At 44.6% G+C, this 16,060-nt stretch overlaps 1 protein-coding gene across 1 annotated transcript; it reads right to left on the reverse strand.

Annotated features, from left to right (window-relative positions):
* Positions 1–4,118: 4,118 nt before the first annotated feature.
* On the reverse strand, positions 4,119–14,885 carry COPS3 (COP9 signalosome subunit 3). Its single transcript, XM_064390007.1, has 12 exons — positions 14,771–14,885; positions 11,937–12,066; positions 10,970–11,082; positions 10,813–10,862; positions 9,863–9,955; positions 8,951–9,130; positions 7,881–8,021; positions 6,713–6,886; positions 5,801–5,887; positions 5,387–5,500; positions 4,776–4,856; positions 4,119–4,457 (listed from the first exon to the last, which is right to left on the reverse strand). The coding sequence occupies exons 1-12, from the start codon at positions 14,823–14,825 to the stop codon at positions 4,404–4,406; spliced, it is 1,272 nt and encodes a 423-aa protein (XP_064246077.1). The 5' UTR covers positions 14,826–14,885; the 3' UTR covers positions 4,119–4,403.
* Positions 14,886–16,060: the final 1,175 nt, after the last annotated feature.

Raw genomic sequence — 16,060 nt, forward strand, 5'->3', positions numbered from 1 at the left:
TGGAAGGCACATCCTCCCCTCCCGCACTACACCTGCCCAGCTATCACAGCGCAGAGTGGAGCACAGGTTTTCAATCACCGGGGACACGAGAAGGGACAAACGGCAGCCAGCGACCCGCGGGTGCCACACCGGCAGCGGGCCGCGCTCCCCCCGCGGGGTGGTACGGGCCGCGCTCCGGGTCACGTGACCTGCGGGCGCTGTGAGGGGACCCGGGGCGGCCGCGGGCGGAGCCCCCGGTGGAGCCGGGACGGGGACAGGGACAGGGACACAGGGACAGGGACACCGGGACAGGGGTCGGGACGGGGTTGGAGCCTGCCGCGTTAACGAGCCTCGCCATCAGCTGCCGCACAGCCCCTTCCCGGGACTGTCCCTGGCCTCAGGGCGGTGCCGTGTTCTCCGCAGGCTCGGCGCGACTTCTCCATTGGAGACTCAGCGTCCACCGTCTGTGTTAATTCCTTAAAAGTGCTTAAAATGCAGGATTATGGCGGATGAAGGTTTCGAAATGTTGTCGTTTCCCGATTTATAAAGCGGCTCTGTGGAAGTGTTTGTACAGTACAGCCCGGGAAGGGCAGGGGAGAGAACGCCCAAATTAAACCTGCTCAGGCTCTTCATTTCCATTAAACTACTCCCGTTTCTCTTCAGGGTATCACGTTTGAGCATTAAAGGATTATTTACCTCTAAGAGTGTATGATGGAAAGCTAAACCAAATTCCACGTGAACTATTAGGCTTCAAAATAATAAAGTACCAGTTCCTCCCTGCCCCTCGGAGTTGCCCCTTAAAAGAGCTTTAAATACCTGAATCTGAACAAAAGTAGTAAGTTTTCAAGATAACAGCATAGATTATTCAACTGAGTAAAATTCGTACTTTAATCCCAAGAAAGAGCAGCTATTGCTGATAACACTACAAGACACCTCTGGATGCAAGCACAGCCACACAATAATTATGTCTGATTAAAACAATAGCCAGAGGGTCAGCAAGATGGATTATTACAGAAACACCGAGCTCATAATCCCAGAATGGTTTGGGTTGGAAGGACCTTCTGGACCACCCCACTGCAAGCCCCTGCTGTGGGCAGGGACATCTTCACTAGACCAGGGTGCTCGGAGTAAAAGCATTCCATCCAAAATCCCAAAGCCCATCTCAAGGACCTGCAGCAGTGCTTCTCAAAAAAAGGCACTAAATAAAGATTATTGCTACTTGGAATTGCTCAGCAGAGCTCTGAGAAGCCTCCAGCAGGGCTTGAACACCTCTGGAGCAGAGGGCACTGCCACGCACAGCAGGCAAGCAGCAGCCTCTGCAGTCAGCCAAAATCAGCTCCTGAAAACCAACCAGAACAAGAGATCCCCCCCAAAAAAACTAAGGAAACCCCAAATAGAAAAGACCTACAGTCTCATTTAAGACAAACTAAGAACGACTGGTTTGTTATCTTTATTTTCCAATGGTACATTTAAACAGCTTCTCAGGACTGAGCTCCAGGGCCAGCGTGGCCACACGGAGAACATTTCCTGGGTTGTACAGATGGCCTGTGACAACACAAACACGGGGCTGGGGCTGTGCTGTGGGACACAGGGGAGCTCAGCAGGAGGAGTTACACCATGGAGAGATGGCTCAGCAGAGGTCACACACTGGGGCTCCTCGGTGGCACAAAACCAGCAGTGGGGCTGGACACACACAGCTCCCAACCCTTCCTTCTTAGAAACATTTCAAACTCTCACCCTGACTGGCCTAGAGACCCCTCGTGTGGCTAGGAACTGCAGCTGCACTCCACAAGTGCATCTTGTGTCCTTGCTGATTAAAATGCATCAAAATCGGAGTCAGATATCAAAGCATGCACTCAGTATTCCCCGGGCACATCTTGTGACCATGCAGGATGGGAAGGAACAGCCACGGGACCTCAGAGGCCAAGCTGGGAGCAGCACAGCACGCAGTGTTCCTAGATTTCAGCAAAAGCCCTTCCCTGCAGTAAATGCAAATTAAAACCAGAAAGCCCAAGTGTTCTCGAAGCCTCTCAGCTGACCACAGCCCAGGCAATTAGTTCCGAGACTTGGAAGGAGCTGCTTCATTAAAAATCTGACTTAATTTCAGTGCTATCTCAAGACATGCAGATGCCAGGCCACGTGTGTTTATCAAACTAGGACTTAAAAGCCCTTCCCTGGAGCACTTTTGGTGAATGCTTTATCTACTGATTCTACAGGTGGGACCTGACTTTGAATTTCTAACAGAATTCAGACATTAACAGCACAACTATCCATGCCAGAAAAGGAACCTCAGCAGTTCTCTAAAAGCATCTGCCCTCTTAAAAATCAGATATATAATGAAATATATCACTTGAAACTATTACACAGCTATTTTTGCCATCCTTTTGATGTGAGCATGGATTTGTTTTATCTACTTTGGGCAAGATAAAAGAGAAAAATCTAGAGCTATTCACCAGCTGCATGGATTAGTTTGCTTCTAATTCCACAGCTGGAAAACCATCCTGCAGATCTCAGCAGGTAAATCCATGCTCACCAATAGGAACTAGTAGTGTAAAAATGGACATTCCTGGTTTTCTTCTGACTCTATGACAGCATCCTGAATACATTCCCCCTGGCAAGGGAGCCAGGTAATGAGAGTTGACATTTCTGGATGGGTTTGGGGTCAGTTGTTTGCAGTCCCTTCTGTGAGTGCCACACGTGGCTGTGACAACCACCCTGTTCTGGGCTCGAGCCACAGCATCACTAATTACTCATTAACACTCCCATGGGACCAGAGGGGAAAATGGTCTATGTTCAGCATTGAAATCACTGCAGGATTAATTAGGATAAAAACCTCCAAAATCATAGATCTCTTCTAGTTACAAGACTCGTGAGTTATGAAAAACCCCAAGATTTTGCCTAAAGATCAGATATAAAAGTTGTCCCAATGGAATTCTCTCAGGCAGGAAGTGATGAGCTGCTCACACTATAAACCCCCACTGTGTTCACTACTAAATTCTATTTTATACTTTTAAAAACATCCTTCACCACCAACCACAAGCTGGGACCTCTCTTCACCAGAAGGCAGCACCCTGCTGCCACAGGGGCTCTGCCAGACTTGTGACACCGGTTTTAAGTGAAAACCCCAACACTTCTGCATCAGCACTGGAGCACAAATGGAATATTTTCAACCACAGGTGACCTCAATACATACAAACTTCACACAGCAAGAGTCAGGAATGCTCTGCTCCCACCTGGAAAAAAGCTGGCAGGGTAGCAGGAGCAAGCAGCTCCTGGTTAGGTGTTTCAGTGGGAAGCAGTGGCTGCTGAGCTGCTCGTTTTCTGACTTGATGACAGGTTTATTTCTGCCTGACAGGAAGGTGTTTGAACAGTGAGAATCTTCAGATACACAAGAACGACAGAAAATTAAACAGCCCGTTGATTTAAGGGGTGAAGCACTTTAAAGAATCCAATAACAAGTTTAAAATAGTAAATTAAAAACCAGGTACCATTCCAACACATTATATCTGAATAAAATCCTGCATTTTGAGAGCTGTATAGAATTCTATTTATGTTCCATGCAGAAATACTGGTTTCCACCAGAGAAACTATCAGCCTGTTGAATACCTTCATGCCAGTTGCACAGGAACAAACATTTAAATTTCTTTCAGTGTAAACAACTTCCTATCTAGAATCCTCCAGAACACCAACGTTTTCCAAATATCCTTTTGTTTAGGTCTAGTAAGTTTCATCTAAGAGCAAATAATATTAGCAGATATTTTGCAACAGAAACTTAAAATCATAAACAGCTGTCATGTATGTTTTCCATATATGATTCCTACTGTGCAGCAAACTTCCTTACAAGGACAGGTTGACATCCTCATCCTTTTGGGAAGAACAGTTCTTATTTCCTCATTTAACAGACAGCACCAGCTACACTGGGCATATGCAAATTCCCTACATGATGATTTGCTTGAACTCCACCCCTCTGCCCCCACCACACATATGAGAAATCTGCACTTGGAGCCAACTTTAAATACAGAATAATGAACCAAGAATTATCTTGTAAGTGAACCAACACTAGTTTGTATTCTTCCCTGAATAACACTTTCTTTTGCAGAAGAGGAGACTGCTACAGAAACACGGCAACATTCAAACCCTTTAAAACAAAAGGTAGATTATTTAATGCATTAACAATGTTAATCTGAAGATAAATAAATCCACAACAGACTTTCAAGTTTCTTTTGAGATTTCCTTTTTCTTTGCAGAGAATATTTCTGATATTATACAGTACTGAGAGGGTGTTCTTTTATTTTCTTAATGTCCAGGTGAAAAGCAAAGCTCAGTTCTCTCTGCTCTCTCTGTGGAACTCCTCAATGCCCTGCTCCAGGCGTGATTCTTTCATAAGCTTTTACTTGAAAGCGGAGTGGTGAGCAACATTAATTTCAAGAATAACTGGATGGTTTGGTCCCTGAGTCATCTTCTTGAGAGCCCATACTCTGAAAGGGAGAGAGTTAGTTCTGTTCAGAAACAGGTCTGCAGGCTTGAGAATGACAGTTCTTTGAAGTGAACAGGCAGGAAAATAAAGTGCCTATGAAATAACATGCACTTAATTTTCTGGTTGAAATCACTGCAGGATTAATTAGGGAAAAGCACCTTCAAAATTAATAAATTATCTTTACGATGTGTCATGATGTTTATGCACATATTATTAATAATGTGTAGTAACAACACTGTAAATACTGACATTCAGTACAACATACTCACTGCACTGAAGGAATCTCTTACATACTCTTACAAGACATGAAATCCATTACCTTCTGCACAAACTGAGGGTTCACAGTGATCTCTTGATCCATGGCTTTCAGTCGTTCATCAAGCTCTATACATTTCAGCATCTTAAAAATACATATGAAATTGATTACTTTGTCCAGCTTGTACCTGAATCTTCAACACATTTCACGGCTGTGCCATGAAATTTTGCCACCACTCAAGTTCCACATCAAAATGTTCTCATCCCTCACCTCCCAAACAAAATGTCAGACCATTTTTTATCCCCTTAATTTGATCCATGTCTTCCTAACAGCCCATTTTAAGACCACTGATAGACAGTCCCCTGAGGCTCAACCACCTTAACCTACAGGCAGGTTATTGGGAGCCAATGGAAGTGATCCTTGAAGTTTAAAACTCTAAAAATCTTTCTAATCCATTCAAGGATCTGAAACAGCTCAAGCTGTGCAGGACAAAACAGGGAACACATTGACAGAGAGTATTATTCTAAAACCCATGAAAATACTGTGAAACAGTGAAATAGTGATTTACAGTCTCACTCTCTATATCTAAGTTACTATACTGGCTTCTGCCAGCAGCTCTCTGACTACAGACTAAGGTTCTTTGGTAAGAATTCCAAAATAAGTAGAAGATTTACCTCCTGATCAATGTTATGAAGCATAGCTGGATTGTTATATTTTTCAGGATTATCATGGAAACAGACCATACCATCTTTCTGATTAATACTTGCAAAGATTTCACCATCTTCTATCTGAAATGACAGAGGGTTTAATAGAAATTATCATGAAGAACAGAATTTCAGGTAACTACAACACACAGACTCTTTGTGGAATTGTCTTTAACTTGGTTGCTTTTATTTCCCACAGCTTCCCAAAAATACAATTCATGCCTTATCCTACGTGGAGAACAGCTTTTTAGTTTTTTTGACAACAGTCTCAACACCACATCAGACTGCCAGCATTTCCTCCACCCTGAAAACGAACTGCTCAGGATGTGTACTGCCAACCCAAACACTAATTTTGGGGGAGCTTCCCCAAGTCACAGCTCTTACCATGTGGAGGACGTATTTTTCTGCTTCTTGGGGCCCCGACAGCTGCACTCGACTTGCCATGTCTTGTAATGACAATGTTAAAAACGTCTGAAATTTGCAAAGTTTTAAAGTGTTAAAACTTTTGTTTGAAGTGTTAAAGCATTTTCTTGTTGATGCTTTATGGCCTATGTAACCTGACTGTGAAAGTCTGATGGGAAGGAACAAGTGGAACACACAATTATTGAAGGGCTCATGAGAGTGACTCAGTTCTTCCTCCAGACATTAATTTGTTACCCTGAGCACGTACAGAGTCATTACTCATTCCTGCAATTTCATCTACACCAGACAGTCCTGACCATGTCCAACCTCTTTCTCTCACCTTTTACACAAAAAAGCGCCTCTCCACCCCTTGAATTTCCTTCAAGAGATGCATTTATAAAGCTCCTTATGAGATTTTGTTCTACTGCAATAAATATAATTTGAGCTTGCAAAAAAACCTGCTTTCCCCAATCACCTTTCAGGATTAATCTGGTCTCCCAGCTGAAGGGGCAAATCACTTCAGTGCTTGTTTTTCCTTTTATTTCAGGCACTTCCAAAATCTGTCCTATTCACTCACTCCTTTCTAATGAAGTGGCCTGTAAAGTTCAGTTTTCCTATTTTTTGAATAGGGATGAAGGTCACTGGGTTGCAGCGCTCACTTTTTTGATTACCTATGAAAACCTCACAGCAAACTCTCCTGACAGACAGATTGAATCACCTTTTAAATAATGCATAAGCAGCCAACTGATTTGTTTTCCTACACAGGGCATTCTAGTCTCCTTTGTTTCAGTTTAAGTAATTCCTCTGCCACGTTACTATGTTATCCTTTAGCTCTAAATTGAATATATTTCAGAAATACACTCTCAAAAGAAAACTGCTCACAGTTTCTCTTACCTTGGTTAGCCTCTGAATATTCTTTTTGTAGAGAGATGACAAGCATTGCTTAACCAGCCCCATATTGTTATCTCTTGTGAAAGTTTCACTGTGTTTGTTCACCAGATTTCGAAGCTCCGAGGGTTTATTGGTTGAATAAACTTGTGCTAATTCATGGTAAGCATTGCTAAGAGGCTGCAATTAGAAAAATGAGAACCCTTCTTGAAGAACACAGTGTTCACCCAACCTCACAAAACCTATTCAGTGCTCCAACATTAGAAGCTATGCAGGCATTGAAGTAAATTTAAGTAGTTTGGGCATTTCTCATAAAAAAGACAAGGTGCCCATGCATGGCTTTATGGCATGACCCCCATATACTAAAATCTGTGTTACTACAGTGCAATATTTAATAAACATCATTCCAGGACCTCTGTGTGACAGTTTTACTTACAGCAGTATGAAAAAAACTCAACTGACCAGCTGAGTTTGAGGTAAGTATTTCCAGTTCTGTCCTCTAAGATATCCATCCCTGACCACACTGGGTCACAGCATCAACAGCACAGACTCAGAGGCTGAAACCAGTTCACTAAACTACCTTAAAATGTTTTAAGCTTGTTTATTAGTCTCTGAAGTTAGAGGAATTTTGGAACTCTCTAGAATCTTAGTCACAAATCAACAAACTGCTTCTAAGTATGTTACTTAGGACCAGAACTCTCTCAGCAGCAGTTTTGTCTCCCACCCTACACCTCCTAATCTGAATGCTTACAGACTCCAAACTTGCAGGTTTTTTCAGAAGCTTTTTTTCTTTAAAAAGCTGGGGTTTGGGAGTAAACTGTTTAGCATTTTGTGCTTCAAGCAGATGAAGCTGCAGGTCAAATCTTTTCATAATGACACTGCAGCGTGAAAGTCAATTGACATCTGAGTATTTTTAAAATTCTAACATAAAAAGCTATAAAGGACTGTGCAGTATCAGTGAAATGAATATTGATTAGTACTATTCAACACTGAAGTTTTCCCAGATTTTAAAAACATGTATCACTGACATCATACAATGGTTTAGGTAGGAAAGAACCTTCAAGTTTATCTCACTCCAAACCCCTTCCAACAGTGGAAGGAACACCTTCCACTGTTACACATTGACAAATTCAGATTTGTTGCTCTATTATTTAGATGCATTTGCAATACTTACCTTAATGAATCTACCAACTATCTGGGAAGTGTATTTTGGTAGCTGCTGAACTTTACCAAGTAGTATCAAAGAAACTAGGATATACTTTTTATATGATTCCAACATAATATGACTGACTGCCATGGCTGGAGTAGTTATTGCCTAAGCAAGAGAGAAAGAAATGGAACAGAAATTTAGTTTGCTTACTGAGAGATCCTGGTGGTTACTGCATGAACAAAAAATTCAATTTCAAGCTGCATGTAGAAAGGATACAGTGACATATGAAATTCTCCTTTGAGTGCTGAAGCTTAATTAACTTCTGTCAAAATTAATTATCCAGACATATGCAAAAGAAAGGAAATTTTATACAAGCTACTCAAAACATATCACGTTCCAGTGGTACCTGTCTTAAAATAGACCTGCTCAGACAGAATCAAAACTTCCTTCCTTGGAATGTATCTAAATTTGTACCAGAAATCACCTGTAGCTACTTGTGAACCTGGATTTACACAGACCCTCAAAGAGGTTTTATAAAGCTGTTACATTATCAGAGGTCTGCAGAACAGGAAAAGGGGATTTTAGTTCACTATGACACTGGAACTACTCAAGAGCTGACCCTCATTAAATGCTGCATCAATTTGTTTTGCACATTTCACAGCATTTCTCTCATACCCAAGATTTTCCCAATTTTACTATTTTTATTCCTTCCCAGATAAAGCAAAACCAGCAAATATTATAACAGCGTTGAAGAAGCAAAACTCCTCTCATAAAATTAGCAAAGGCCTTAGCAAAACCACTGGACTATTTTTTAAGGACACACAACTGTGTGTCAGCCCGTGACCTGTTTCTGTGCTGCACTTTCAAGCAGGCAGCTGAAAAATATTTATAGTGAGATAAATTTAACATCACTCTTTGAGCTGCAGAGATTTATGGTGCAACAATTCTGTGAGAGACTTTCTTAAAGGAAAACACCTCCAAAGACAGTCTGCTTGTGCCTGTTCAAAGGTGCTGTGTTTTCTCAGCACTGTTACCCATCCACTTCTGCCTTTCCAGACATCACACTTCAGACTTATGGTTTCATTTCAAGTTACCTGTTCATAGAAGTAGAGTGCTCTTTCAAAGTTCTTTAGCCCAGTGTATATCATCCCACCATAGTAGTAGTAACATAAAAAGTGCTTCGCATCATATGCCCCATTCTCTTTACAAATATCCATCATGTCCACATCTAGATACGGGAGGGCAGGTTTAAAGCATTTTGCTAACAAACAGAGCTACAAGAAAATAAATCAAGTTTTCATAAATTAGCCATTTCCATTCAAGTTTCCATGAGAAGGAATTGAAACTAAATTAATTAGTACTACTGCATAAATATCACTCTCCCACGAGTTAAAAAAAAGGAGCATTTCACTAGTGGAATAACACAACTCAAAAACCTTTAACACAGATTATGAACTGTTACAAAATTATCTGATTCCTAAAGAAATTAAAGTCTGACAAAGCTGTTTGAAACTCCAGGATTGCCAGACTACTGTGCTGGCAGCACAAAGCACTGCTCTGAGCATTCCTGTCCAACCCTAAATCCCAGGAGCCAAGAATGAGACAGAAATACAAATCCAGGCCAAAGACACCGAGACAAACATGTCTTTTGTCAGACTTGAGCAGACAGTAGCTGGATTTTACACTGATACCACCCAAGATAAGTTCAGTGTGACTTTCAGCCCACAGAGAAGGGATGGCAAAGGACTTTCTGAGGTCATCAACAAAATCAAAGATCTGAGGACATGCACTGAACATTTAAAATTAGTAATTCATCTGTATATCAGATTTGGATTTTGTCTCAGTACATCATATTATTTAATATTGGGAAAAAAAAAAACCAAACCAAACAAAAATCCAACTGAAAATCCATTCTTACACTGCAATATGTGAACATGCATTTCCTTGAAGTTTTACAGGTATTTTATAAGCTTTTATTCTCAAAAAAGCCCTTCTGATCCCCTTACCTGGCAGAGATCTGCGTGTATTGAGGTCAGCTGGTTTGTGTTCATCTGCATCTTGTCTATGGCTTGTCTGAGAATGCTAATTCCTCGCAGGGGCTGTCAGAAATTACATCTCTTTCAGATAATTTCTCATAGATGGCAGCACATTGGATCTTATGTTGACACTTACAAATGAAAAATAACACTAATTGACAGGTTCCATTAAGTAATAGTTAATTTGAGGTTCCCTTTTTGTAGGATATTGCAGTCTCTTGGAAAATAAAATTAACCTGGGCTATACAATTTCTCCTGATAAAGTTCTCAATTCTGCTCCACAAAGCCAATCTCACCAGGAACACAGTGATCTGTATCTAAAAAACCTTCCTTGACTCCAAGACTCCATCCAAACTCCCAACAGATACTACAGACAAGGTTCTCACTTCACTCCACTTAGAAGGAGACATCAGATCTGGTCTGTCTCAAGCTAGACTTCACGAAAGTGGCCTGGAAAAGTCAGGATTTTAGCAACAAAACCACTGGTCAAGTATGGCTTAATCAAATTTCCTGCATATTTTAAGGTATTTCATTAAGAACATTATGTAACAGCAGTGAGAGTAACACTGACACAAAAATCACTGACTCACCAGTGCTAATAACCCTTGCAGCTCTTTCCTCTACCCATATATTGTCTGAAGAACATTATTGGTACTACAGATTTCCTATTTTGGGTGGGAGAACATGTTTTTTAAGGTGACTTTTCTCCCCCAAAAATGATCTTCCTTAGGTTTCCCTTAGAGAAATCTTAGAATTTTGAGTTTTGTTCATTACCTTTCAGTAAACTTCATAACTAAAGAGCTGCACAGAAACACTTGATGTGAAGTTAGTGGCAAATCTTTATGGAGTAAGAGGCTGGTAACACCCCCTTTAAGCCTTGGGTATGGAGTAGGTTATTTGTACTAGATTATACTGCTCACCTGTTTTCTCTCCACAAGGGCATTTGTTAACTGGTGGCACAGGCCAGCAACTAGACACAGTAAAAAAAAAAAACAAACAAGAAAAACACCTCAGTGAAAAATCAGTATTACCAAACTATCCAAAAAGATATCAAGTCTGAAATTAGGCTTAACTTACAAGTGTCTGTTGCATATCTAATGTGTTCTCCATTGCAAGTGCTGATGAAAAGCTGCACCTGTGAGAATAACGTTTCGAAGTCAGGGATGCTGGGCATAGAAAACTTCACAAACCTGAAACAAAAACAGAAGGTTCAGCATTTATTGCTTGGAGGTTCATAAAAAAGATTCATTTTCATTGCTAAGTCTCTGCATGTAGGTGCTGGGAAACAAATCCAAAGTGCTCATGAGACATGGCATAGGATTTCCCCAGTGGCTGCACAACAGCACCTGAAAACACCTTTTTATGCACAACACAATTCTCAATTTAGTGCAAACTACAATGGCAAAGATAATTTTCAGTATTATCTGTATTTTCTTTTGAAAGAGTAGTAGAACAAGTGCTAGAATTCTGATCTTTCCCTTAAAAAAGAATTTTAAAACAGCAGTGAAACCTGCAGATAGTTCACCTACAGTCAGACACAGCCAGTCTGAACTTCAAGACTAAATATCTTTACCTTAGTTCAGCACCCCCAAGGCAACTCAATTTTATCTTAAACTCCAGACAGCAGAAGAGCCTCAGTGCTGTCTAAAGACAAACACACAAGACCCATGATAAAAGCCTGGTTTTTACTGGAATAAAACGTCTCGCTCCATGCTTACAGTTCAGTGAAAATATGCCCTGAAAATAAAGTTTGAAAATCTCATTCTACATACTTTTTCTGAACACATATGGAAAAACACTTATCATGGAATCCCAGAATGGCTGGGGTTGGAAGGGAGCTCAAAGCTCATCCAGTTCCAGTCCTGTCATGGGCTGGGACACAATCCCAGGTGCTCCAAGCCCTGTCCAACCTTGGACACTCCCTGGGATGGGGCAGCCACAGCTTCTCCAGGCAACTTGTGCCAGAACAAAAAGTTTTGCTTGTCTGACAGTTCAGCTCATTGCCTGAAGTTTTAGTACTTAATCAAAAGCAAGCAACACTTACAAGACAGCAAGAACACCTAGTGAGTGTTCCTGTACATCCAGGGCACCAAGCACTGTATCCAGATGGGAAAGATTTTTTGCTAGCAGCTCTCCACTTTTATTGATCAGTTCACAAAGCTGGGTCATTTGCCCTGAAAAATAAAAAGCATTGTTGTCAAAGCCTAATTAGAGGACATTCACCCATTCCCACACCTCTTTACAATCTGCTTCCTCATGAAACAGCAGGAAATAATAGTATCACCCCAAGTTTTAATTTTCTTTAATAAAACAGGCATTAATTTTCTACCCACCACATTTTTTAAAATATAAAATAAATACCAGAGCTTGTTCCTTGCTGGTCCTCAAGCACTACCCAACTTTCAGGTCTGCTCATAAGTATTTTTTTGAAGTCGACATTAAAGTTACAATTAAGTACCGACAACAAAAGTATTAAAAAAACTGTCCTTAAATTTACTTTGTACAATTAAAACTACAATGTTATTCTATATGCTGTGTGCTATGCATGAATGAGGAAGTTTGGTAAGCCCCAAAACCTTTATAAAGAAAGCAGATCCATTCCCATGAACTGCTTTCAAACTCTTCCTCCCTGACAATTAACTGAATGAATTTAAACCACGTCCTTCTGAAGCAGAGCATTGTTTCAATGTTCAATCCTTGCAGATTAGAGAGAAAAAACAAAGGTTCTCTCACCCTTAACAAAAGTCCCCATAAAGTGAGGAATAGTGCCTCCATTCAGAGAGATTTACACTACCCTCAGGTCTCTGGCCTTTTCCTTTGAGAAAGGAAAAGCAGGGAAATTCTAGCAATGCAATGTTAGTTTTGGAGTGACAGAGAGATCAAACATTCCAAGTGGGGGACCAGAGCCCAGAAACTCTCCTCCAAAATCATTCTCCTCCATATGGAATTTAAAAAAGACAAAAACATGGGAAGGAATGGGGCTTGTAAAACTCTGTGTGCTTTGATCACGGTGCTCAGACAAAGAAAAACCTTAGTTCTGGTGTCCTCCCTGTATCTAGAAATCCATTCCTTCTACAAAACAAAACAAACCCCAAACAGATTCTGAGCAAACTGGTCTAGTGGAGGGTGCCCCTGTCCATGGCAAAGGTTGGAAAGAAATGACCTTTAAGGTTTCTTCCAACCCAAACCATTCTGGGATTCTGTGGTCTATCCCTCTGCCCACACATCCACTGAACAATCTGCAGTCCAAGCAGAAATTCCAGTAGCAGGCCCAACCAAATGTGTCCTGTCACCTCCCAGGTGGCCAAATGACAGCCAGGAACCAGCACAAGGACACACACTGCTCCTGAGTGCTCTCACATCCAGCTGCTGCCTCTGGATTTACTTCCACACAACCCCAGAATGCTTTGGGTTGGAAGGCACTTCAAGGATCATCTCACTCCATCCTCTGCCATGGGCAGGGACACCTCCCACTGTCCCAGGTGGCTCCAAGCCCTGTCCAACCTGGCTTTGGGCACTGCCAGGGATCCAGGGGCAGCCACAGCTGCTCTGGAATTCTGTGCCAGGGCCTCCCCACCTTTACAGGGAAGAATTCTTCCTAGTACCTAATCTAACCCTTGTTACCATGAAGCCATTCCCCCTTTCCTGTCCCTCCAGGCCCTTATAAATGATCTCTCCTCATCTTTCCTGCAGCTCCCTCCAGATCCTGAAGGTCACAATCAGGCCACCCCAGAGCCTTCTCTTCTGTCCAGGCTGAACAATCCAGACCCTCCCAGCCTCTCCTCAAAGCTCCAGCCCTCCAATCGTCTTGGTGGCTTCATCTGCACTTGCTCCAAGTCCATGCCCTGACTGTGCTTCCATGCACTTCCTCACAGAGGGCATCTCCCTGGCTCATCCCTAATGGGAGAGCTCCCACAAAGAGAACCAGTCTCCCTTGAGCCTTCTGCACCCCAAAACTCTGGGACAGAAAGCTCTCCAGCTCAACTGCAGGAGTACAAAGAGCCACCTTCCATCTGGTTGGTACCCACACCCTGCAGGCATAAATTGTCTCTAAAGTAGAAATACTTTGTATTTATTAAGTGTAACACAAATTAAGTGTATTAAGTTGGAGCTCAACCCAAGAACTGCAAGAGATGAAACCTGGGGCCGCGGTGGGGAACATCAATTTTTGATCAGCTTCTGGGAGGAAACATCCTGGGCAGAGACCAGTCAGAGCACATTTCACAGAGCATCAACACAGAGGGAAAGTTCAAGAACCAGGAAACGCTGCGCCCACACACAGTAAAATTACGAGTTTGGCAGTGAAACGGAGGAATTCTAACCGTGATTATTAAAACCCTTTGTGGACACGTGGGTACAGTCTCAGATCTGTCACAGTTTGTGGTGGGGCGGGACCTGTCCATGCTCTGCTTGCAAACGTACAGCACGGACACTTGGACAATTCAGAAATACATTTTAAACCACACTTATCACAACCTGCCCGTTCGCTGGGGAGGTGACAGGCTGCGCCGCACAATCCCATTTAAAGCCCTAGCGATGCTCGCTCCTCCCCCTATTTTAAAGCCTCACATTTTGGCAGGATCACCGGCGCGGGCTCCGCTACCGAAACCACCCCCGGGAGACCCACGGAGCTCGGGGAGAGCACCGCCGGGATCCTTTGGGGGCTGCCCCGAGCTAAGCCCGGCACGGGCCGCGCCGCCGCGGGGCTGCAGCGCCCGGAGCCGCGCCTGAGGGAGCGCCGTGCGAGCGGCCAGGCCCCGGCCCGCCGCCCCGCCTCCCGCGCGCCTGGACCGGCTCCTTCGCCCTTCGCCGTCCTCCCTCGGCCCCGCGGGCCCGCCCCGTGCTCCCGGCGGCCCCGGCGGGCCCCGTCCCCCTCACCCTGGGCCGAGAGCTGCCGGACGCTGTTGACGAACTGCTCCAGGGCCGACGCCATCTTGGCGGCTCGCGCCGCGGCCGCGCGCGCCGAGGGGGCGGGGCGGGGCGGGGGGCGTGGAGCGGCGCGCGCCGGGAGCCGCCGCCCGCCGCCCGGCCAATGAGGGGCCGCCGCGGGGGCCCGCGCGCCGCCCGCCGCCCGCGCCGCCTCTCGCGAGAAGCGCGGTCGCTGTGGCAACCGCCGGGCCCGCGTCAGGCGCGCGGGAGGGGCCGTGACTCAGCAGCGCCGCACGGCGGGGGGGGACGGGGACGGGGGTGACGTCACGGCGCGTCAGCGCCCCGCGACATCGGGGACCCGGCGACAGGCGCCCTCACGACATGAGACCCTCGTGACATGAGACCCTCACGACATGAGACCCTCGTGACATGAGACCCTCATGACATGAGACCTCGTGACATGAGACCCTCATGACATGAGACCTCGTGACATGAGACCCTCGTGACATGAGACCTTCGTGACATGAGACCTCGTGACATGAGACCCTCACGATATGAGACCCTCGTGACATGAGACCCTCATGACATGAAGCCCTCACGACATGAGACCCTCGTCACATGAGACCCTCATGACATGAGACCTCGTGACATGAGACCTCGTGACATGAGACCCTCGTGACATGAGACCCTCACGACATGAGACCTCGTGACATGAGACCCTCGTGACATGAGACCTCGTGACATGAGACCCTCGTGACATGTGGCCCTCATGACATGAGACCCTCATGACATGAGACCTCGTGACATGAGACCCTCATGACATGAAGCCCTCATGACATGAGACCCTCGTGACATGAGACCGCCCTCACAACATGAGACCCTCATGACAGGCGGCCCTCATGACAGGCGGCCCTCACAACATGAAGCCCTCGCGACATGAGACCCTCACGACATGCGGCCCTCACAAAATGTGGCCCTCACGACATGAGGGCCCCTGTGATAAGGGACCCCCGGGTGACACCGGGCCCTCGGTGACACCGAGCCCTCCCCGACACGGGTGGAGCCCACCCGAGTGGCTGCGCGGTGCCAGCGGAGGTTTATTCCCTTTTGTCCCCTCTGGCGGGGCCTCGCGGCGTGCAGGGTGTCAGGGAAGGGGATTAGGTTAATTAAGGGGCTCAGGTTAATAGATGGGTCTGTGTTTTCCCTCCCTCGGGAGCTCCAGCAGCGTGTCCCGGCGCTGTGGCAGGCAGGGAATGTGTTGGTGGCTCAGTGTCCGTGAGGATGATGGAAGGCTGAGTG

The sequence above is a fragment of the Passer domesticus genome, chromosome 15 (assembly GCF_036417665.1).
Source record: "Passer domesticus isolate bPasDom1 chromosome 15, bPasDom1.hap1, whole genome shotgun sequence".
Lineage (NCBI taxonomy): Eukaryota > Metazoa > Chordata > Aves > Passeriformes > Passeridae > Passer > Passer domesticus.